At 44.7% G+C, this 25,087-nt stretch overlaps 1 protein-coding gene across 2 annotated transcripts in view; it reads left to right on the top strand.

Annotated features, from left to right (window-relative positions):
- The window catches only part of LOC309601629 (dihydropyrimidinase-related protein 2), a 56,165-nt gene extending 37,614 nt beyond the window's left edge, over window positions 1-18,551 (top strand). For both annotated transcript variants that reach the window (XM_082334771.1, XM_082334772.1), the window contains 8 exons: window positions 830-898; window positions 5,478-5,598; window positions 9,095-9,251; window positions 9,414-9,555; window positions 9,778-9,948; window positions 13,207-13,386; window positions 14,843-15,008; window positions 15,676-18,551. In XM_082334771.1, coding sequence (XP_082190897.1) covers window positions 830-898; window positions 5,478-5,598; window positions 9,095-9,251; window positions 9,414-9,555; window positions 9,778-9,948; window positions 13,207-13,386; window positions 14,843-15,008; window positions 15,676-15,767 — 1,098 coding nt within the window. In that variant the 3' untranslated portion in view covers window positions 15,768-18,551. The remainder of the gene's footprint in view (window positions 1-829; window positions 899-5,477; window positions 5,599-9,094; window positions 9,252-9,413; window positions 9,556-9,777; window positions 9,949-13,206; window positions 13,387-14,842; window positions 15,009-15,675) is intronic.
- The last annotated feature ends 6,536 nt before the right edge of the window (window positions 18,552-25,087 follow it).

Here is a 25,087-nt window from a genome sequence, read left to right on the forward strand (position 1 = left end):
AGAAAATCACCAAGGCTTTTAAAAGCATGGCATAGCTGCATCAAGGATGCAAGCAGAGCTGTGCGTCAAATCTCATCCCCTTCGTGGTCACTGCTAAAGCAAGTTTTCATGGCAGTTTTCAGTTTGTGGTGGATATCGGCCATCTCTGCCTTTCTCCCCATAAGTGAAAGACTGTGTCTGAGTGTGACTGTTACTGCGTACAATAAAATGTTCTGTGGTAACTAAGACCAGGGGGAGCGGGAAGGGAAATAGCTTCATACAGTACCTGGGATGCTGATGTTTGGGATCTGTTCATCCTTTAAACAGCAACAAAGAAGAAATGTTAATAATGTATTTGGATTTAATCTGATCTCCAGCTCATTTTATACATTATGTCTCAAGCATGCAAAACTTGGTGTTGCAGAGGATTTCTGCATTGTCTGACTGGGGAAGAGCCCACCTGAGTCCTTGAGCCCAGTCACCTGCAGTTGCAGGATGATTTTTTCATGAGATACTGTTTTACCACATCTTAGAGATTATTTTATAGACGCAAATGAGTGGTGAAAGTTGAGGGCCTATGAACCCAGTGTGAAGCAAATCAAAATAAAAGGTTTCCCTGACCTCCTGTGAACAAATCAGCAAGGGGTTTTGTTAGCTCTGGTTATTCTCAACAAGGGAAGTTGGACAGGACTCTGGTTGTAAGGCCCTTATGTAAAGCACCATGTGATTATTAGGTAGCACAGATGCCTAGGATCTCACTTGTACCTCTTTCAAACAGCTGTGTTTGCTGCAAGAAAAAATGCATGTTGCTTTAAATCTTTTTTCCTGCTCTTTTTTCTCTCTGCCATAGGAGCAGCAAAGGATCCTGGAACTGGGGATCACAGGCCCTGAAGGGCATGTGTTGAGCAGACCTGAAGAGGTGAGGACTTTACTGCCTTTGCATTTATTCCCCCAATTTATGACATTTCTGCATTGCCATCAAGTACTTCATATTGGGATGAATGTGCCGAAAACATGGATTTCATCCTGGCTGTAAACCTTATTGCTTCCTGGGGTAAGGGAAGAGGCTAAGACAGTTCTAGGGACTAACTAGTAACTAGTCACTTCTGGAGACTAACTGCTGTGGGTACTTATGAGGAATTGAGGAGCCCCCTCAGCTGCTGTACTGGAGAAGGGGACATCTCCAGGGACTAATTCATCCAGCCTAAGATTTGATTCACCCTCTGGAAAAGCTCATCTCTTTCTGTTGATTATCAGAGATAGTCTATAAAGACTCTGGTCACACATCAGGTATTTAAAGTGAGGTGAGATGTGTTTGAACCACAGAGTTCCTAATAAGCACTCAGGACACAGAGTTGGTACTTAGCACATCTTCAGTTCAGCCCTTTCATAGCCCAAACCGGAATCCTACATTAGGAGATGTAGAAAATGTTGAACCTGAAGCACAGGTAGAGCACAGCCTTACCTGAATCACCAATTCCTTGATTCAGCCGCTGCACAGGAAGACTTTAAGATGGAGTCCCCGAAGAATTACATGTTATGATGATGTTGGTCTTCATGGAGCTTGACCCTGAAGTTCTTGTAGTTTCCCATCACTTTCAGTCAAGTTTTGCATGAGTAGACTTCAGAATTTGGCTTTATGTAGGCAGGATTCTGCCACTGGCTTTTCTAGATCCCATTTCTTGGGCTTCTTTCTCAGTCCTTATTTTATCAAGACTTCCACTGAATCAGCAGAAATTTTTAATGCATGCCTAAATCCTGACATTCTGTCATAGGCACTTGCATAGCTTCCATGCCATAATATTTGATCATTTGATGAACATTTTACTGATGATGGATTTTTTACACCAAGGGACTAAGTGGTTTGCTGAAGGCACAGAAAATATGTACCAGAGAGGGGAGCTAATTCTCAAATCCTAGCCCAGCATTTTATATAGTTAACCTCCATACTTCTCCACTGATTTCTCTATGATCAAGCACTCCAATCCCTCTCACTCTCTCTAAGTCTTTAAAATAAATCTCAAGAGTAAGAAAGAATCTTAACACTTTGCTTTTCAGGTTGGTTCCCATTGCATTCTTCGTTTCCAGTCTTTCGGTATCTCTAAGCTAGACATCTCACCGTGGCATTCTGGGTTTGTGAAGTCCATCTGTTATGTACAAGCAGTTCTTTTTGTTCCTCCAAGATATTGGGGCTTTGCTGACTGCCAGATGTGGCAGCTGGAAGCTGGGTGTGTGAGATCATCCACACGTGCCCCTCATGCTCCCTCTCTATTTCCTCCCCTTGCTTCAGACAAGCAGCATCCAGAGACATTTCAGTAGGAATATAAATCATTCAGTTGCTTCATGCAGAAGGGTAAAAAAATGCTTGACTTGGGCAGTATGTGAATCCTCACAGAATTTGTGTTTGGCTCTGGGAGCTTGGATTTTTTGCTTCCTGGAAGTTGTGAGCAAACATTTGCACTGAGCCTTCCACCCAGCCACCCCTGCATTTCTTTTTTTACATATTTTTTGGCTTGCATCAGGAGAGCAGGAACAGATGCTGACATAACACTTGGGGCTCATTTGTGGAGCACCCCTAAACTTTTGTTGACTTCAAAGGAAGGCTGCTCCTTACCTTAAAAGATCTGGCTGTCAAACTAGCCAAGTTTTGTCTGGCTACTTCAAAGCTCATCCTTAGTGGAGCAGGAACTTTAAAGTGTGAACTGTGTGGCTCCCTGGCTTGGTTGATTTGTTACATCTGTCTCCTGCACTTTGCAGAAATGTGTTCTTTCTGAGTATTGCAAGGAAGGCTTCCTGAGGACACGTGGCTGCCTCAAATGAGGATCAGTAGAGCCTCTTCCCAGTGTCCCTGGGCAGCCTCTGTGCAGCTGCACTCAGCTGTGCTGTCTGCCCAGAGTGGAAGCAATTGGTCCAAAATTCTCCTCCTTGAATGTCATAGGAAACAGAGCAGGAAACAATGTCATCTGGTTCCCTCCCCTCCTCTTCTCCAACACGGGACTAAATTCGTGTTTTTAAAAACATACAACTGCCTTTAAGCTGGCTGATGACAAAGGCCAGGTTCTGAGGGTGGCAGCAGATCCATAACTCCTGTTGACTTCAGGAGTGGATGTTTCTTGGTATCCCTCTGGGGTGCTGTTAAGGCTAGAATTGGCTTTTCATGCCACCCCTTATGGAGTGTAAAGCCCGTCCTAAGGACTTTATGATGGTTGTCATCTTACTGAAGAGCTGCTTAATTCAGACCTCCATGTACAGCAAACTAGCAGGAGTTGTTGAACAAGTCTAAAATATTTATTAAATCAAAACTCCCACTCAGTTCAGTGAGAGGCTTCATCACAGTGAAGCATTCAGGGTCTGGCCATGTGCATTTGTGTCTTACTTGGAGCATACACATCTTCTGAATTCCCAGGTTGAGCAGAAGGCATGAATTAAGGCCTAAGTTTCACTGCTGACTCACGCGTTTAGCTTGCTCACCTCAGTAACCTGGGTTGAGCCAAGGTGACGGTATTCAGCATGTTGTTCCAACCAGCAAAGGGAGCCTTAATTAAGACATCACCGTCCCAAGTCAGCATCACCCATCACTTTCTGGAAAACTCTCCCCCTCATAGCTCAGATCATTCTGTGATGACTTTTCGGAGCCATCCATCATTTTTTGTTTTTGTTTTAGCCACAAAAACGCTGAAAGCACGAGCAGTCCAAGTGCTCCAGGAAATGTCTGTCTTTTTTTCCAAGAGAACTGCTGTGCTAGGGCTTCTAATGCATACTGGTAATTGCAAACATTCCCCTTTGGACTAGTCGTTGGGTTATTGTTATGTGCCTGTCACCATAGCATCTGGGCACAAGGCATGAATTCAGCAGCCTTGTTCTCTTCTGTGCAGAAAATATTCTCCTCCTGCTTAGCAGTTGCTCAAATGTCTTTTGGTCAAAAGTCTGGAGATGCGTGTCATTTTATCCCTGCTTTGCAAGTGGGGAAACTAAGGCACACTGTGGAAACGTGACTTCCGAGTGCTGCAGTGACAGAGCGGTGCGCAGGCCTGCTTTAAACGGGCGGTTTGCAAACCGATGCCATTGCCTGGAAGCATTGGCCTGTCTGAGTTCTCTCCTTGTCTCTCAGGAGGGACAAATATGCTTTTCTTGGCTCTTCCTTTCAGCCTCCATCTTCCTTGCAAGTGCTGCTGGCTGTGGCATACTCGAGTCAAATGTTCTGGAATAAACACCCTTCCTTGCAGCCTTTTCCATTTGCGTGGGGCAGCTGGGCCAGAAAATGTCCCCTTCTGTACATCACCCTGCCTGGGGAGGGTTAGTCACAAGCCCTGGCGTGGTGACAGCCTAGGGCTTTAACCCTTTTGGCACTAGAGACCAACCTGCTCGCTCTGGGGGGCTGGTTTTCTTTTAAAAACTCCCAGCTGTTGTCGTGTTGTTTTTCTTGAGCAGTCCAGCTGCAGACAGAGCAGTGTTACAGGTGGTGGCTTTGTCAGAGCTGTTCTGGGCACTTGGACATCAGTGTGGCGAACACACCGTTTCCTAAGCTGGTGGGTCCTTGATTTCAAGTACTTCTTTCCGTGGGCCAAGTGCGGTGCTAGGAGCCAGCAGTCAATGCATTCCGATTTTGGGACTGATGATGATTTACAGTGCTTGGTCTGTGATAAGTCACTGTAGAGCAGATTTTCAAAAGTGCTGAGGATGTGCCAATCCCACTGGAGTCCACAGGAGGTGCTGGTAGCCTCTTGCATTTGGGAATCAGGTGGCTGAGTGCTCTGGGTTTCAGTTTCCTCTGTTGTTTGCTTGGAAAATGTCTGTGGTATTGCAGGCTCAGTTCTCCATGGTAGCAGGCACTATGAGCATTACCCCGTTGTTAAATCTGTCATCTGGACTGCTTTGATTAGGATGTGTGATCTGTAAAAGTCTGCAGAGTGATTATGTTCATTCTAAGACTGTAGTTATAAAGTGACCCTCAGTCTTGCTGAGGTTATCTCTCTACACACGCAAGAAAAAGTAGTTGATTTATGGGGTGGTTCACACTCTGTCAGATCCCGAGCCAGATATTGTAGTGGAGGGTACAATTTAGGAGCCTTGTTTGCAAACGTGGCTTACCAGAGTATGTGGCTACAGCATCTCTCTTCCGCGTGGGCTGGAACATGAATAGTTTTGTTGAGTCAACATTTAGTTGCTTATTTTTGTCTAGGTTAAAGAAGGGGCTCTAATCATTCTGACCTTGAGCACCTGGAGTGTTATTTTAGGACTTAGCCTGCTTGCAGAGAAACTTTGAAGCAGCCTGGGTTAAAAGGTAGTAATGAGAGGGGACTACAGCTTGATGTCATTTTAATTATCGTGATTACACAGTACATTTTTCTGGCTCGGAATCGGAGAGGTGGAAAGTCTCTCGTCTCGGCCCCGCACACTCTTTTCCCGTGAAAGCAGAGGCTGTGACCCTCTGAAGGTGAATGGGATATGCTAACATGTGGGGATGCCACTAACTGGCTGCTAACTTTGTTTCTCAGGTGGAGGCGGAGGCTGTGAACCGGGCAATAACCATTGCCAACCAAACCAACTGCCCCCTTTATATCACCAAGGTGATGAGCAAAAGTGCCGCTGATGTCATTGCTCAAGCCAGGAAAAAGGGTAAGTTATTTCCCTTGGATGGAAGCACCCTATTAGCTCATACAGTTCAACTCCTTGCCAACATAGGCTTCATCCCTCCAGGAGAGGTTTCTTTTTCCAGTGTTATTGTCCAGACTCTTTTTTAAAAGGTCCCAAGCAACTGCTTCTGTCTCATCTCCCACAGACAAGTATTCAGTGATCGTATCAGTGCCAGGAGTTGTTTCTTCTGTTCAGCCTGGAGCCTCTCTCTTCACACTCGTCCTACCACATTGAGGCATGCGCCTTCATGTTTTTGCAGAGTTATTTCATGCTGTCTCCATTTAATGAATCCCCCTGGAGACTGCAAGCTGTGTCCTCCTTCCAGCTGCTTTCGTCTTTCCTTGGTGCTTTCTGCTGAGCTGCTTCCTGGGGTCAGAAGTGATTCCAAGGGTCCTGACGGAGGTCTCTAACTCATGAGCCCTGTTGGATTTAGTTGGAGTAGCCAAAGAGGTTACCGATTCCAGCTATCCACTGTGCTCCTTGTTTGGGACATAGATACTCCTCCTCATGTGCTGTAACTCACAGCGTGGCATCCAAACAGGAATTGGGATCGATAGTCTGGGTTAGGCGGGGAATTGCAATCGCCTCTGATAACTCTGCCTGAGGGTGCTGCAAGAAGCAAGACTCAGACCTGTGGTGGATGCTGCTGCCCTGTGTCTCCTCTCTCTAACCGAGGTCTGTGAGGGAGCTGAGCTGCTCTGAGTGATGCAGTAGCTTCTCCTGAGTCCTGACCCTGCTGTCTTGCCACCAAGGAGCAAGGGTTACAAAGCACAGTGAGTGCCTGTCTCCCTGCTTTATTCTGTGACTAAACCCTTCATTTCTATTTAAAGCGGCTCTGGGTGGGTGAGTAAGCAGGAGGGATGATTTTCCCCCTTCTTTCCTCAGAAGAGTTGGATTTAATTTTACGCCGTCTAAATAAGCCTGAATGGATATACAAATGACATCACTTTCCATCTGGGTGTTTGGTGTGAGAAGAGCTAATTTCCTACCGCAGCAAACAGATTTGTGTTTGTGTATTGGCTCAGAAGTATTTTGGTCTCATGATTCCTGTTAAATGAATTCAGAGTTGGTGAAGAGGACTGATTTCCAAGACATCTCTTTCTGTTTGTGGCATGGAAGCAGCTCAAACTGTTTGGGATAAACCTTCCTCTCCTAGCTCCATTAGTGGAGATCATGCTGAAATGGGAAGATGTGTTGACATGCAAAAGTGGCTGCATGTTGCATTACCCCAGAAAACAACTTGATGTGGCTGCACAACTCAATCCTATAAGCCAGGGAAGCATCCCTTCCTTTTTCTAGGTAAAGTACTGGAGACACATGCACCACAGAGGTGCAGCATCAACAAAAACTCCCTCTTGTTATGCTCGCTGTCCCCTGTGATCACTAGCTGGCAAGTAGATAGGAGTATTGGGATGAGGGACTGTACACTTGCATTGCAGAAGCCATAAAACACAGCCTGACTTGGGTGGATGTTACCCTGCCTGTGAAAGGTGCTGGGTTATCCCAGATGAATGATCCACAGAACTCACTTTACTGAGCCTCCTGAGTGAACTAGCGTACGCAGTTTTCATTCAGATTGCATTTTCTCCTTATAAGGAGAATTTGGGGTATAAATGGCACACCATTCTCTGTTCCTTTATTTAAATAATTCAATTTAAATGCTGTGCAGTTACCCAACTGGCTAACCCAGGAGGGCCACACACACTAGCCTTGCCCTCCCAAGCAACAGAGGAAACATAACTGAAGACTATCCAAGGCAAAAACAAAACAGAATTGATTTGCTAAATGGAAAAGAACGCATGTTATTTAAAGCCAGATGTTCCCAGTGGCATTTGTATGAGGAGATTCCCTGCAGACTCTGTCGTTGGCAGATCTGGGAGCTCAAAACATCGCTCCCTGCAGAACAATCCTCCCAATGTATTGGCCTACAACAGGCCTCCCATTAATAGCCAGCGTGTGTTTTGCCTTGTTCTGATTTCATAACCCTATTTGTGGCAAGTGATGTCAGACGGCCTCTTCCTCTGCTGGTGGATCCCCTCTGACAAAGGCTGTTCCTACACCTCCTGTTTCAGTGTGGTCCTGGAAGCAGCATGAAGCCAGTTAATGCATCGTTCTGCCTCAGCTAATGCACTCTTTCCCAGCTAGCTTGAGAGCCTGTAGACGTAACAGTAGCTCAGACAATATGGTGAAAGAAAGGTCATGGTTTTTTACTCTGCATGGTGGGGTGTGTAAGACCCTGCTGACCAGTTCTGGGGTTGCCTTTGCCAGTCTTTTCCAACTGAAGTATTTAGTATTTTAACGACCCACGTCTTTTGCAGGCAGATACAAATACATGAAGTGTCTGGGCTCAGAAGCCAGATGGATAGGCGCTTTACGGAGATTTCGGGAAGGTTGCATTTGGTGAGCAGATCTGTGGGGCTACCAGCTTGCACTGCTTTTGAAGTTGCAGCATCTTGCATCTGCTTGGTGTGCAGATGTTGCTGGTGCATTCCAGCTTGCAAAGTATCGTGGCCTTAAGGATCCGCTGTTCCTTCAAGTGGTTCCAAAAATGTTAATGAAGAGGAAGGATGCACTGGTGGTTAGTGCACTGGACAAAGAGTCAGAAGATCCAATTTAATTTCCTAGTTCTGCCACAGATTTACTGTGTACCCCTGGGGAGTCACTTGGTTTCCCTGAGCTGCATTTGTGAACCAGAAACACCGATACTTCCTCTGTGATGTGCTTTCTCTGTAGGCAGGAAACTTTCCTGATAGGGGTTTTCTCTTATCCGATCTATGCACAGAGCCTGCTCCAATAAACCCAGCCTTGTTAGACCTTTAATACATACACATTTATAAAAATATTGCAGGCACTATTTTTTTCATTCTTTTTCTTCCACATCCCTTCTGGATCGGACTGGATCTCCTCACGCCCTTAGAGTTCCCCTCAGCCTCTTTCATAGGGTTCTTGGCCCTGGATATCATACAGTGAATCCTTACAGTAACCCTTTCAAGCACAATTAATCAGCACTGACCTCAGCAATTGTGTAATGGCATTGTGCACGTTTTGCTGCTCCATGCTCTTATCAGCAACAGTATCTTTATTATTAACTCAGATATTTAGAGGTTTGGATACTTATTCCGAGGGACTGATTTTTGGAGAATGCTCAGTGTTCCTTAGATAGGCATACAAAATTAAGAGCTTGCTTGTGAAAACATGTCCTTACTAACATGATATAATTTCAGAGGAGCATTGAACAGGCCAGGAGTTGAATCGTGTCTGATCATCTGGTTATGCAGGCCGGTGAATTCAGTCCAATGTTGTGTCTCTGTGATCACATACTTAAGAGGAAGTACCAAGAAACCAAGAATGCGTGCGACGCGGGCATAACTTACTCAACTCGTCCTATTTCAGAAGGATGCTTTATGCCTGGAAGCCAGGCTGGAGATGCATGTTGCATGGTGCTCACAGTGGATTTCCCTGTATTCCTGTCCTATAGGCACTGTGGTGTATGGAGAGCCCATCACAGCCAGCCTGGGTACCGATGGATCTCATTACTGGAGCAAGAATTGGGCTAAGGCGGCAGCTTTTGTTACTTCCCCACCACTGAGTCCCGACCCAACCACTCCTGATTTTCTCAACTCACTACTGTCCTGGTGAGTAGAGTTCTTTGTGTTCATACAGCATGTGGTTCATCATGAGACAAGTGGGTGATAAAAATAATAGCTGTTGTTGCCAGCAAGCGAAAGGCTGTTTTATCTGTAAGAGTAAACCTGTGACAATAAAATATCTTAAATACCTATCGTTGTCTTTTCCAGTGGCGACCTCCAAGTTACTGGCAGTGCCCACTGCACCTTCAACACTGCTCAGAAAGCTGTTGGGAAGGACAACTTTACCCTGATCCCTGAAGGAACCAATGGGACTGAAGAGAGGATGTCCATCATCTGGGATAAGGCTGTGGTATGTCCCACGTGTCATAGGCTTAGGCTGCAACTAGACATTCAGAGCTGAAAGAGCTGCAGCAGTGTGTTATTATCTCCCCCCCAGCTGCTTGTTTTGGTCCTTCCACTTTAGGTTTTTGCTCCTATAGAGATCATTGGAAATCGGCTGTGCTGTCAGCTATTTGCTTTTCAGAGTGGTCCCCACCTGGCTAATGCAGTGACTCCTTTTGTCTTTCCCCAGGTGACTGGCAAGATGGATGAGAACCAGTTTGTCGCTGTGACCAGCACAAATGCAGCTAAAATCTTTAACCTGTACCCACGGAAGGGCCGTATTGCAGTGGGCTCGGATGCTGATCTGGTTATCTGGGATCCTGACAGTGTCAAGACAATCTCCGCCAAGACTCATAACATAGTAAGGGTATTTTCCACGGTGTGAGCTCTGCTGCTCATTTCCTCCTCTCTTCCTTCAGTGCCAGACTGTGCTGCTCATGAGAACTCAGGGCTTTGTTTTCTCGATGCCCCAAGCCCTCTCTGGTCTTACACCCGGTACAGCTCAGTTGTGTGAGCAGAAGGCAAGATGATTGAGTCCAAATCTGAAATCACATGAATACCCAGAGATTCCCCTTGGAGCAAAGAGATTGTCTGCTCTTTCTGAGTGTTGAATGCTTGGATCTGAGCACACAGAAAGCTCTTTAAATCTTCTAAAATATCAAAAGGCCTCTTATCACAATGTGGCATTTATGACCGTCTGGCTTGCTAGCAGTGGGAGTGTGAACTGCCCGTTTTCTAGTTGGGGTCAGTGAAGCTTATCAGCTCGTGGACATCTTCGCTGGAGATCTGATCCAGATCAATGAGTCTGAGTGGATTTACACCACATTCTGATCTGGCATAGGTGTGTGGAGTCATACTTAGACATGATTTTACTGGTGATCATCCCAATGTTAGTTGGCCCAGGGAAGCACAAGAACGCACCCAGACTAACCAGACCTTCCCCTTCTTTCTTCTGTGGCTTTGTGGTGGCATTGTTAGAGGCACTGTTTGCTTGTGGGCTGCAGCTGTGTCCCATGTCTTATACCTGTCTCCTACAGTGAAGAAGCTGTCCTGCCCTGTGGGAGACTGCAGAATGGTCCCAGTGCAAAGGGCTGGTTGGAGTCTCCCTGTGACATTCGAGCACTGTCTCAGAGAAAGCAACCACTGTTTGCATTTGTTGACGACTTGTTTCACTGCTGGCGATGAACCTATGGAATGTTTCCCTGGAAAAAAACTCCTTGTTCTTTTTTCCGTGAATGCTTTCATTCACTCTGGAGCTGTAGGAGCAAAATTTTCTTCCACACTTGGATCCCTGGGCACATTCACAAAGAAATTTTTTTTAAAGGTTTGGTTAACTTCCCTGTGACTTAACTCTGTGTCAGAATTGGTCACAGATGGCCTGGATTCATCCTGCCTGTGCTTAGACTTCTAACAGAGGCATCCCGACTCAGAAGTCTGGTCGCTTCAATCACCTTAGAGGTGCTTCCAGACTCATCACACCTTCAGTCTGGAGAGGAATGACTTAGAGAAGGGAGCCCAGGGACATACCGCGATTAGGTGCCAAATTCAGTGGTCTGAACCTGGGTTTGTGCTTATCAATGGCTCAGAGAGCTGGAGGTAGCTTGCTGGATGGAGGATTTGAAAGTCATTGCCATTTAATGGCTGTTGTCTTTAGGAAATGAATTGGACTCTTTGAATTTCCTAACACAAAATTCAGAGACTTTATCTTTTGTGGATAGGCTCCAGTACAATCATAGAATCATAGAATTGTCAAGGTTGGAAAAGACCCTTAAGATCATCGAGTCCAACCGTTAACCTACCACTGCCAAGTCCACCACTAAACCATGTCCTCAAGCACCACATCTACCCTTCTTTTAAATCCCTCCAGGGATGGAGACTCAACCACTTCCCTGGGCAGCCTGTTCCAATGCCTGACCACCCTTTCGGTGAAGAAGTTTTTCCCAATATCCAACCTAAACCTCCCCTGCTGCAGCTTGAGGCCGTTTCCTCTCATCCCATCGCTTGTTACTGGGGAGAAGAGACCGACCCCCACCTCACTACAGCCTCCTTTCAGGCAGTTGCAGAGAGCAATAAGGTCTCCCCTCAGCCTCCTCTTCTCCAGACTAAACAACCCCAGCTCCCTCAGCCGCTCCTCATAAGACTTGTGCTCCAGACCCTTCACATCAGGACTGGCTCCATGATTTTGCCATAGATCTGGGCTAGGCTGAAGGAGAACCAGATCTGCCATGAAGCGACCATTCAGAAATACTTTATATGCTAAGGATTGCAGATGCCCCTGAAACTCTTGCACCGTGTAAGAGGCCTCAGCACTGAATGATCAGCTATTACCAAAGTCTGCATCTTTAGGTTGTGCCAAGACTATGGAGGATGAAGGGCTCTCTTTTTCAAGTGGTTTGTTTAAAGCTTGAAGGGCTGTCTAAGAAATTGCAGCTGTTTTTCTTACATGTCCAGCTCTAACCTCTTCCCCTGTCGTTGCATCGCCTGTTATACCTGGCATTACACCTGTTGGGGTATTTTTTTGAGTCTCACACTGCATGTGTGCCTTGCGTTAGAGGAGAAATGGATGCGAGGGATACCTTTAGGCTCAAGGCATCCTAGTTTGGTCAAGTATAAAACAAAAGCCCCTTTGAAAATCAGGCAGAGCAGTTGCTGTGACACAGGGAGATGTAGTGATTATGTGGCATCAGATGATTATTACTTTTTTAAAAGCTAGAGCAACATACGGATATTTTCCAAGAATTCACACTGCTCTTGCCACTGTCTGGCAAGGAAACATTAGGAGCTAGAGCGGGAGATAGTGTTGTTCTTGGAACCAGCCTAATTCATAAGCTTCTAACCGAGCCTCCTCCTTTGCCACCACAACTTTTTTTCAGGGTGGACCCGGTTCAGTGTCGGTTTAACCGCCATTCTAGCTAATTGTAAATCTTCAGTCAAGCCTACCCATACTTATAACACACTTCAAGAGCAAACTCTGTTATTAACTCAGTAAAAAAGACCTGGATTTGTCTCAGAGATGGTCACTAGAGTAACAGTCCCCAAATAACATGGTTGTAGTGCATCTCATTCCAGGATGCTTCATGGGTGGGACATTTACCAGCGATTCCTTTAAAACTTGTCTTTTTTTCCGTGGGGTAATGTTTCCAATCCTGTTAATTAAGGATGAGCAATCCCATTAGAGTAAAACAAGATTGTCCTGGTCCCTGACCCATCAACACTAGTTTAAAATACAGCTTTTCAAAATTACCATTATTTTTAGTATGAAACTCAGATAAAACTTTATTTGGCTCCTAAATCCCCCACAATTCAGAAGAGATAGGAGCCTAAACGTATGTAAACAGCTAGGCTTTGAGATATTCCCATTTGAAACTGTATTTCCTCTTTAAGAATCTTGTTGCAATGAAAATTTTGCATGAGTAAATCCTTAATAAATTTAGACAGATAATAAAGACCAGCCTTTGTATTAAACAGCAGCATAGACAACTCAGGTAAATGCTGTTGAGTTTGCTTCCATCTGTCCTTAAAATTTTGGCAATTAGCATGACTGGTGATTGCTAATTAAAGCACAGCACGCTCTGCCGGGATGAATGTTTGCCTCATGTTGTCTTGTTGTTTGTTCTAGTCTCTGGAGTACAATATCTTTGAAGGCATGGAGTGCCGTGGGTCTCCCCTGGTGGTTATCAGCCAGGGGAAGATCGTGCTGGAGGATGGGAACCTCCATGTCACCGAGGGATCTGGACGGTATATCCCCAGGAAACCATTCCCTGACTTTGTTTACAAGCGCATCAAAGCAAGGAGCAGGGTGAGTGTAAATGGTTGGATGCACATTTGTTCTCTCACTGGAACTCCTGAGTTAAAGTGGGTGGAAAACAGATGCTATCCCCTGGCTTGCAGACACACACTTCTGCAACAGAAAATGTTCCCTGGATAGGAGCCATATTTATCTCATTCCTCTTTCATTTTTGCTATTCACTTGAGTCATTACAGGACTATGCTTTGGCTTGAGCTTGGATTTTCTGCAAATTTTATTTTTCTGCTCTTTAATTCTTCTCTGTCTTGGGACACCTAGACAGACCGTGTGTCCAGGAACTGTCCGGTTTGGACAGGAGTCAATCTGCAAATAACCTGGCAGGCTTCTCCTGTCACAGAAGTACCAAGTTATTGATGGCATTCATATATCAAACTTTTCAGCAACAATTTGGAATTCTAGTTTATTGTTATAGATACATTATGCTGCTTTCCCTTCTGTCAGATCTGATCAGATGCTCTTGTCTGGTGACTGGTGAGTCACAGGCACAGCCTACTGACTCTTTAAAAGTGAGAATTTTCTATTTTTAAGAGGCTAAATTTGTTGGAAAAGTGTTTTTGTAAAATACACCCATTCAAAACAGAAACTGCCTTTTGATATGCCTTTAGTTGGTAAAAACTGACAGAGAAGATGACACTGAACTCAGCTGCAACTTAGCTGCTGAGGATTTAAGAAGTTTATTTCTAGATGAAGTCAGATTTCTGAGGAGAAAAGTATTTTGATATTTGAAGTGTTGCCCTCTCCTGGACAAAACCAGAGCTGTGTTAGTTCTGCTGACCATAGGTAATCTTCACATTCCTTGCAAATGATCTTTCCTTAATTGTTCTTTTGAAGAAATTGCAAGTTATCAAAATTACAACCTCAAATAATTTAGCACCGCAGAGTGCTTCTGTTTGGTTTCTGTGGTGGTCTGGTCTCCCACAGAAATACGTGTCTGACCTATGAATCCAATTGGGCAGCATCTCAACTGGAATAATTGCGTTTGACCCAATCTAAAGCTCCCAAGGCGGCGATGTGAAGCTAGCCTGGCTCCTCTTTTTGCAGACCTGCCTCTTGTCTCAGTGTTGCTTTGCTTTTTGGGGATGAGTAATAAGTTTCATTTGAGAGTTGTCGGGAGCCTTTAATACAACAGCAGGTAGGTTGAGATCATTAAAGGACAGACCCTGCGGTGCAGGGGACAGACTGGCTGTCTTCTGTAGCCTGCTCACACCAGGTAGCAACTAACTGGAGCCACAGCAGTGCAGAGCGTGTTTCATTTTATCCATGCTGCTTCAGGGAGCAGCTGCCACCCGAGGATCAGCACTGAGGAGATGATGTACGCTTTCAAATCCTCTTACCAAAGACAAATCTTGAAATGTGTGTCTTTGGCTTAGCAACATCTGGCGGGCTGTTTAGTTCTGTTTTGAAGGCTGTTTTGACCCTGAAGGCTGCCTGCTTCTGTGTTTTGCAGCTGGCTGAGCTGCGGGGCGTGCCTCGAGGCCTCTACGACGGACCCGTCTGCGAAGTGTCAGTGACACCGAAGACCGTCACACCAGCATCTTCAGCTAAGACGTCTCCTGCCAAACAGCAGGCCCCACCCGTGAGGAACCTGCACCAGTCTGGATTCAGCTTGTCTGGTACATACTTCTACGGGGCTAAATTGCTTTGAAATTACGGCTTGTTTACGCTCCCATACTCTGAATTAATTCTGCTGAAATTGGAAGGCAATGAGAAAGACTGTGATGTGTTTTTAGCTTGGAGGTTATCCTTTTAGAAAGGAGGAAGAGCAGTATAGGAGCTATCATAAAGTCCTGTTTATTTTCATGCCGTGGCATGAATGATGAGTACTCCATTGCGTTCTGGGCTTGGTCCTCAGCCGGGTGTCTGAAGAGGGCAGATGGTGGAGCATTGCCAGCTGAGACCAGCTGTGGATCTGGTATGTGGCAGATTTGATTTCTCAGTGTGCTGTTTCAGTGCAATAAGGGAAAACTATAAAAAGGAGTGAAAAGGCTCGCTAAGGGAAAACCATTTAGCCAGCTCTTACCTGTGCAGGGCTGGGTGGCTCAGCTGTTTTGTGCGGAGATATTAATGCAGAACAGATTTCAGCAGAATTAAGGCATAGGAGGCCAGTAAGGGCTTTTCCTCCGAAGGTGATGCATTTTGGTGCACACAGTTGGAGCCTGGCTTAAAAGGAGTTGATGGGTTTCAATGCAGCTGTGCTCTCCCAACTCCCTTGTCCCACAGCTCGCTCTTCTCAAACTCTCGCTGGCCCAGGGGACCTGACATTGCTTCTCTCTCCCACAGGGGCACAGATCGATGACAACATCCCACGCCGCACGACTCAGCGCATTGTGGCACCGCCCGGCGGACGTGCCAACATCACCAGCTTGGGCTAAGGACCGACCCCTTCTGTGCCCGCCTAGCGGACCAGGGGACAGGGGCACCTGGAGACCCTTTTCGATTCTTTTAGAGCCTGTGACAGTTACTGCGGGCAACCAGTGAGGGGGGGCTGAAGTAAGGCACCTCTTTCAGTCCCCTCAGATTCCCTCCTCATCTTCACCAACCCCTCTCACTTCCCCCCTCAGCCCCTACACATTTAAAGAAATAAACCCTGTTTTGACACCTCTGACATGCAAAAGTAAATGTAAAGAGGGTGTTTGAGATATGTGGCCTCTGTCCCATTCAGCATCTTTCTTTTAATAAAGGAAGGACAAAGTGAATTTCCCTGGAGCTGCCTTTAAGACACACACAAAAAAGGAATAAATAAATAATAAATGTAAAAAATAGCGCTTTTTTTTTTTTTAAATGTCGAGCAGAAGAGTAGTTCAAGGGTTTGAAACTGGATATTCTGTAGGGTTCTGTGTTCCAGCAGAAAAGCTAGGCAAGCATGGAGGGACAGAATCCCAGCCTGTCTGTAACCATTCCCCACCACCGCCTTTGAGGTCACTGAATAGTTGTCTGCTGCCAAGAGAGAGAAACAGGACCCAGCACTAGGAATTGACAAAGCGCATCGCACCCAGCCATCGGGTGAGCTAGAATCATTGGGGACTTTGGTTCTGTTTGTTTGGGTTTGTTTTGGTTTTTTTTTTTTCCTTCTGGATTTTGCTGCAAATTAGGTCCTTGAGGAAACTTTTTTTTTATGTTTGTGTGTGTGTTTTTAATATGTTTGTATCATTGTGTTTACGAAGCCTTATCTGAGAACTGGGGATCTCCCTGTTCTTCCTTCCCGAACCTCATTCAAGTTACAGGCTCCCGCCAGAGTCACTGCCACTGCCACCCTGATACTTCAGGTGTTCCTGCGTTGCATCATTCCAGCCAACGCTTGCCACTTAGCTGCAATAGGAGGTCGCAGAGCAGGTTCATAAGCTATGATCTTCACTTCAGTGTGCTAGGTCTTGAGCTGGTGCAGACAAAGGGGCTGGATACCAGCTGAGGAGCTGGGACAGAGTATCTTGAGAAGTTTTTAGTAGTTAGTTTTTCTTGTGTTCCTGGAGGTGGAAACCGATAAGCAAGGGGCCATGGGCAAAGAGCAACATGTTGCTTGAAAGATTTCTGTAGCAGCCACGTTCCCCCTTCCTGGCCATCAATGAGTGGTTATTTAAAGCTTTATGAGAGCTTATCTTTAGCTCTCATCGAAAGGCCAGTCAGTTGAGTGTGTGCCTGAGCACCTGTGGCAATTCCAGTTCGAGTCCAGATGCCCAGCTGTTGTAACTGGGAGCCTCAGAGCAGCTCAATGGGTCAACAGCAGCTGAGAATCTCTCGTACACGGCGCGAATTTCACAGTCACTCATTCCTTCAGGAATCTGCCTTTGTGCAAATGTTCCTGAGAAAGCCTGTTGGTTCCCCACCCTTCCTCAGATGCCTGCTGCCTCAGATTTGAGAAACCGGAGGCCATGCGTGGTCCTTGAATGAATTTAGGAGCCCCAGCTTCTGTGGCAGTCAGCGGGATCTGGGCATTTATGTATCTTCTGGGATTGAAGGTCTTTTAGCCCTAGTATTAGAGGCTCATTATCTTCAGGACATGGAGGATAAATCTGCACCATTAGATTCCCACTTACACTTAGCTGGAGGGCTTGGCGGTCCCAAGGACTTGGCCTGTCTCTTAGCACAGAGAGCTTTTCTACCCGCAGTTAACACAGCATTACCTCCACTATCTGTATGCCCTGGCACTTGGCTGCATCTTCTGCTTTCTCTTCTATTTGTACGTTGCCACGTACATTGACGTTGTTTTTCCATATTTGTGAGTATTTTCTTAAATGGTGTTTACAGGTTCTTTTAGGGAAAAAACTATATATATGAAGGCTTTTAAGAAACAAATACCAAATCTGTTGTTATGAAGTATCAACAATGCTGGGATTTGCAAAGGATCTGGAAGCTATGTAGGTACCCAAACCCTCCCAGCTTCAGCACCTAATTCCTTTAGGCCTCTTTGAACACAAAAGTTAAGAAAAACATTGCCATATTCATCCACGCATTTTGCATTTAGGTTTAACTCTCGAGTCTTTTAGTTTTGCATAAAAGAGTTTGCACTTTGTTTGTTAAGTAATCCGTGAACTTAATATATATTGCAGCTATTTTCATTTTTTTTCACCTATATGTTAAAAACAATTTGAACGAGTTGGGGAGAAAAAAAAAAAGAATTGCAGATCCGTTTCAATTCTACGAAACACTTGCGGCTCTTCAGTATTCACTTAAGTCTTCCTTTTTTTTTTTCCTTCACTGACTCATGATGACTTTTTAGTTTTAATTTGTTCTTCAAAAGGAAAAAAAAATCACAAAAAAAGATTTTTGCAGGCTATGTAAGCATGTTTTTTCCTGTGAGAGCTCGTCCGCTTTGTGTCTGTTTAATGAATGTCATATGTAAATGCTTAAAGAAAAAAAAAGACGATGACTTAATTAATTAATTAACCGCAGTGACTTGAAGCTCTAAAAATAAAAAAAAAGTAGGATTTAATACTAGCTGGATTTAACCCTTGGATTTGTGATTGTGAACCATGAGTGGAGGAGCTGTAAGTGCTAAAGCTGATCATGTGTGTAGACAAAAAGAAGTACTGATATTTGACCATTGTCTCAATGGCAAAAAACCCCACCCCATCCCCAAGTCTTGTGTTTTATTCCTTAAGAACTCTGTGTTATATTACCATGGGAACTCCTAATAAAGACAAAATGTTGTTGTTTCACTAGGTGCATCTGTGTCTCAAGGCGATACGTGTTCTGTGTAACTGGGTACCTTGGCTGGTGCCTTCAACAGAGAAAAACTGACTGAGCCCCGCAATCGGTGCTAATGTGGGCTGATGGTAGTCCTGTGCAGGAGTGAGATGTACAGTAGCCGTGGTTCCTTGGAAGATGGTGATGGTAAAGAGGAATCAATGGTCCACAGTGTCATTTCCTTAGAGAAAAGCAAGCCCCTTCTCAGGGCAGTTGTCTGTTTAAGGCAATATTTGGCAAAGCAGAGAGATTTGCCTGAAAACTCCTGGCTCCGCATTGCAGAGATCACTGATGAAATGCGAGCAAAAGAAGCTAAAACTATTGGCATAGCCCTCCAATGTGTTTCTACTTGGACCCTCGTAACAGCGATGGAGGAGGGGAGAGAAAGTACAGCCATAAGTAGAAGCCACACACAGATAACTGAATGGGGAGTGTTAGAGCTGGCTGGAAAAACGCCAGTGAAACTTTCAGTGGTGGTGGTTGGGTTTTACTGTGTCGCAGAGATGCTGTGGGTGAGATTGCACCGGACCGTGGGAAGGGCTCAGAAAGAGCCAGCATCGCTGTCAGCCACTCGGACTGTTGGTTGCTGCATCCCTACATCCACCAGATGAACCCTCTCGGTGGTCTTCCCCCAAATCCGAGCACAGCTGGAGTTTGCAACTGGCTTTGCAATGATGTTTCGCTCTTGTTCCTCATCTGAACAAAACCAAATGTTGAAGCACTCTGTGAAATGCAATTAGCTTTCTCCACACAGCTTTAAACCCAGCACCCCTATCCAGTGGGAGGTTTTAAGGGAGTTTCCTTTTTATCTGTTGAGAAGGGACAATGGTCATCCACTAATAAACAGACTTCTGCTTAATGTGGGGATCCTGGCTCTTTCACCAATGATGTGCAGTTATTTGGCTGTTGGCAGCTTAAATTAGCTATTAGCGTATATGCAATCAAATCCCATAGAACAGGGTTGGTGGGTAGTTGTGTGTAAGATTTATTAGCTTGTCCCAACAGTAATATCCCAGTGAAAGACACATTCAGCCTAAAGCACTGGTGTTTAGTTAATACACATCTGCAGAGCCTCCATTTGTTTTTATTCTATCATTATTTCTTCCTCTGGCGTCTAAATTGGAAAGAAAGAAACTTCTTCCCCAGGAAATCAATTCCAGGGGCTCAGTGAACCTGGTCCATGTTGGAACGGGCCAAAAAATATCAACTGAAGCGTACGGAAGTTTTTGAGGTCAGGAAGAAGTCATCAACAGCCAGATCTAAACCTGACGTGTACCGAGGAACCAAGCGAGGGAGAAATCTCAGGAAGATATTCAGGTCAGTGGGGCAGTGCTGGTTTGCTGCTACAGAAGAGCACAAGAATAGCTGTATTTGTCAACCCGTTAATCCAGGTAATTCCATATGCTAGCAGCAATGAGGCCCAGCTCATGCCTTGTTACGGATGCACTGATTTGGTTCTCTGCAGGCCTCCCATTGACTGGTCTGTGGCCACGCACGTAAGACCCAATATAGATCTAATCTGATCTTAACATTGATACAGAATTAGTGGTTAAAAGGAGAAGAAAGAAAGCAGACAATGAATTTGACTCAGTGACCTGGAACACTAGCTGTCAGCTCCTGAGGAGAGGTAGGTTGTCAGGGCTGAGGACAACATGGCATGATTTATTCCTTAGTGGCAGGGTGCTGGGAGCAATAATTGTCACAAGTCCTTCCGTCTCAGCTGTCCTGCTTCAGCATGTGTCGAGACCTCGCACAGGATTTTCAAAGGCAAGGCTTCTGTGACCTAGGACTCATATCTGCAGCTATATGCATATTCTGTATACACATATAGAAGCATATATATGTACCTCTCTCCAACCCAGCCGGTTTTGCAGCAAAGTTAATTTGCACCGGTTTGCATTTCCTGCAGGTTAAAACCAGTGTTTCTGCAGCTTCATACCTTCCACCGCAGTCATTTGAGGGTGTCTGAGTGCCTGGGTCCCTCGGCAATATGGACCTAGTTGCTTTGCACTTCAAAAAAACCCACTGTTGGGTAACCCTTAGTGTGGGTTACCAGGACCAACACCTTCACATGGGCTGGAAACATGGTATCACGCCCCTAACTAAGGTAATATATATGACTCTAGATAGCTTGTGCAGGACAAAAATCCTATTAATTAATACTAAGTTTAATTAACTTAAATTTCCCCAAATTTTTATGACTCTAAAAGTTAAAGCATTGAGTACTTTTAGCTGCTTGCTCTACGCGGATGGAAGCTTCAGAACCGGTTTTCTCCCCTTTTTTAGCACAAAAGGTGGAGGTTGAGCTCACCGCCATTAGGTGGCAGCAGGACATGCAGAAATGGAAATGACAAACTCCCTTGAGGCACATGGATCATCTTAAGAAGGATGTAGGATGTAATAAATGTAGACCATGCACAGGGCTTATGATTACTGTGACAGAGAGATGACATACACATATATCCTCTCTATTATAAGAATATATTGGATAGTATTTCAATGTTAAAAAGATATGAATCAACTGAGTGTATTCTGTTATAGTTTAAGCCAAACAAGACACCGTCCTATAATAAAATACAGAGCAAGCCATAAACTTCATCTATCAATTCAGTTACAGGGAAAAAAAAAACCAAACCCAAACATTCTTTTTTTTAAACAGATTTTGGCTTTTCTTCACGGAGATATGGTGTCCAAGAGCAGAGGTAAGGTAGATTTGAAGAAATGGTGGGGGTTTCCTTCCTCTGAACTGGTTCTGTTTCTTCCCTGCCATTTCCTTCCCCTCTTCTGTGGTTAACAAATTTTTTGGCTTTTGGCTTAGTGCAGCCGTTCCCTGCTTAAGAAGCTACTGGTGGAGGGGGGGAGAAGAGGGAAAGAATGAACAATTATTTGGTTTATCATATTAGTTGTTCCACTCATTTCTCATTGAGAAAATAGTAAAAAATAGAACTACAGAAACCCCCTAATGATTCTTCCTCTCTAACCTGGAAAATATGCAGATTTTTTTCTCTGTGTTGTTTTTACCAGTAGCAGGAAAAGTTTTCCCTTAAAAAAAAACCCCACTCAGAGAAAACCAAATCATTTTCTTTCTTGCAAATAATAAAAACTAATTCTGTTCAGCATTATAGCTGTGCCACCATCTCTTTCCAAGAGCTAGCTGCTGGCTAATATCTTCAGGAGAATCATTTCCCTCTTTGCTACTGCTCCTCCTATTCCTCTTTCTTCTTGTAAAACTGCAAACTTTGCCAGCTGACTGCTCTACAATAAGAAGAGATTATCTATTTTTTCTCCCATATAACACAGGCCAGAGAAGTTGCCCTCTCCTGACTCCGGTAAGTTGTGACTGACTTAGAGCCTTGGCACTCTCACTGTGGATTTACCACTATGTACTTGAGCGTGTTGTTCTTTCCACAAGCGTTTTCTTCAGCTATTAACCAATACAACTTGGCAGATGCGTTATAGTGAGTCTTTCAGTGCTGACTTGCGAAGCCTCAAATGGCAGAAAATCCCTTGGTTATTTATTCCATGGATTAATCATCTTCCTCGTTAATTTTTTCCCCTGCTTCTGATTCGAATTGGCCTGCCTTTCATTTCTCGCCAGTGCTTCTTGTTATGCCTTCCCACAGTAGAGGAAAAATCCCGTGTGGGACTGTCTCTGGGGTGGTAGCACTGTTTGAAACGGGGTGGCTCAGCTGCTGAGCCACACGCACGGCTCTGGCTGTCTTCCACCCCACATCCCGCCACGTCCTGCTGCCGAGATGCAGCGTGTCTCGTGGACTGATGAGAGCAATGGATCCGCAACCAACATCACGCTGAATATTTATAAGCTTAGCCAGCTAATGTGTGCTGATGAAGGCTGTGATGCCTTCCCCTCGCTGACCCTTTGCTATTCATCTGAGTTACTGTCCAGCTAGCCTCAACTGATGAAAGACTACATTACTAGAGAGGATTCATAACACCATCTAAAACTGCGGGAAGATCTGACCCGACGAGCCTGCATTCTGCAGGTTTCGGCTATGGATGTGGATTCCTGTTGCCGGTATATGTAAGTGCATACAGAAAATGAAGAACCTCTTTTTGCAGCAGTCCTTTTTTTTAAGTTGCAAATAAGGCCAATATTTGCTTCTGCTAAGTGCACTTTAAAAGTAGTAATGCTTATTGGTCAAAAATGTCTTAAATTGCTCGTTTTTCCCATGTAAACTGTGAGTACAAGAGTAATCACGTTTAACCAATAGTGTCGAATTGTTAGGATTGGAATGTAGAGGATGATAAGAAATCCATGCAAGCCAGACCCCATACAACAATTGAGGGCATTTATATTTAATGTCTGTCATGCAAAACATTCCTAAGATTAAAAAGTATCACAAATGCAAGAATAAATAAAGTAGGTCACAGATCAGTGTTACCTAGACAGTTTTGTCAGATGGTAGCTTGTTCTGCTTTCTGAATTTCAATGCCCAAACATGATGATTACTACCCTTTTTTTCTGCTTTGTTTCATTCAGATTTCAGAGCCAAGTGTTCAGAAACTTTACTTAAGCTCACACACTGAAATTTCAATTTCATTTGTGCAACAGCCACATCTCGTCCTCTGCCAGTCCCTGAAATAGGAGCAAGCAGAGCACAGTGTTCCAATACAAACTGTTGTTAACGAACGGTTAGGTGATACGGGAATGGGGTGTGATTATTACAACTACTCAAATAATATGTAGAACTATCTCAGTTGTTAGCCCCCAAAATCACATAGTAGGGTTTTTTTCGGAAAATGATTAGTTAAATTGCTAACTGAGCTCTAGTTTCTCTCATTCTTAGTCTTATTCTAAGTCCAAAAAGTAATCCTTACCCCAGAGACTTTTCTGCTCATTAAACCCACCGGCTCTTTGTGCCTGTCCTCCGAAGTGGCTCCTTTCCACCGGAGGGCACCAGATACACGTGTTTAAGCTGCATTTCTATTCGTTTCATGAGGCTAGTTCTCCCTCCTAATAAGATTACTTACTCCACAACCGATATGGACCTACTTAAATTCAAAGTACACAAAGCCTTGGCATTTATATATCTATTATGCTTTTCAATACCAAAACCTGTCATATTTTACTTTGTTCTAGAGTAGATAGGTGGTTCATACACAACTGAAATAATCTCTTTTTTTTTTTTTTTTTTTTAAATCAAAATTGGCTGTAAGTGTAATAGGGAATAATCTGGTTTTCATTGCATTTTTTAATTCATGCACACAATTCTGCAGAAAAGCTATAGTTTTACTAGTGATTTCCTGCGAGTGCCATCAGAGTCACCCCACAGGCTTCTTCTACAGATTCTTCATTTCTGTTACAAGTCAGTCAACGTATGATGAAAACTGCTGCACCTCTCTCCCTTAATGACATCAACTAAGTAGGAAAATGTCCTGGTTTATTTATGCATCTCTTTGCAGCTTTTTTCTCCTATAGGGCAAAGACGAATGTAGCATGGGAGAGGTAGAGAGGCTTGGAGGCGGATGTCACCTTGGTGGAGCGTTGCATTTCTGGGATAGGGAGGGGAAGTCTGTTGCCAAGTCAAACAGCAATTGGGGGTTGGACTGGGACTAGATGACATTCAAATGTCACAGCTCATCAGCTACGCTCAGGCTTCTGGCTCCAAATGCTGGACAATTCCCACGAATGGCTTGCTTTGTGTGATACTTTAAAGAGCAGGCACATCATGAGATTTAATGTGGCCTTCCTTTCCGGGCCATTTCATATTACCTCTTGGTCAGAGAGAAACGTGAAGTCCCAGAAGACTCAGGCCAGCTGGACATTTCAAGGCTGAGACCCAAATTATCTGAAGATTGACCGAAGCTCTACAGAAGACCCTGTGGTTTGCTCCCCTTTGCTCTCCTACCCTCTCTAAAGCTTGTCTGGTGATAGGACCAAGATTTCCCGGGCTCTGGGCCAATTCTGTAATGAACTACCATCCCACATTTTTGCTTAAAGCCAGTTGTATTTTGGCCTTTCCTCTAACAAGCTTGCAGCAGCCGCACTGCTGAGTGCAGGAAAGGCCGTGCAGAGGCTAAGGGGGCTCCACTGTGACCAGGGCTTAGCAGTCAGTTTGAAGTCTCCTGAGATTTTATATTTTAAGATACACAGGGAAAAAACTCTCCCTTTCATAGGATATCAGGGTAGGCATGGAAATGAGCCCTTCCTGACTCTGCTAGCATGGAGGCTTGGAGGAATCAGCATTAATTTTCCAGCCTCCTGTGAACCTCAGTCCTATAATTAGATCCACATATTGTGCCCACGTAGAGACATAACTGGGGCTGGAAGGTTTCTTCTGCTCATCTCCAGATGTGTCTCCTGCCTCAGCTGAGGCAAATGTTAGGATTAACAGCTCCTAACAGGCAAGGTCATTGAAGACATCCACTGCCCCAAACAGCCACAGCAATGGTACAATTGCTTTGCCTCGCTCATGGGTATCACTGAGGTTGTGCTCATGCAGATGACATTTTTTATCCTTCCAGAATGCTAAGGAGGAATTTGTTT

Source organism: Platalea leucorodia, assembly GCF_965183815.1.
Source record: "Platalea leucorodia genome assembly, chromosome: W".
Classification (NCBI taxonomy): Eukaryota; Metazoa; Chordata; class Aves; order Pelecaniformes; family Threskiornithidae; genus Platalea; species Platalea leucorodia.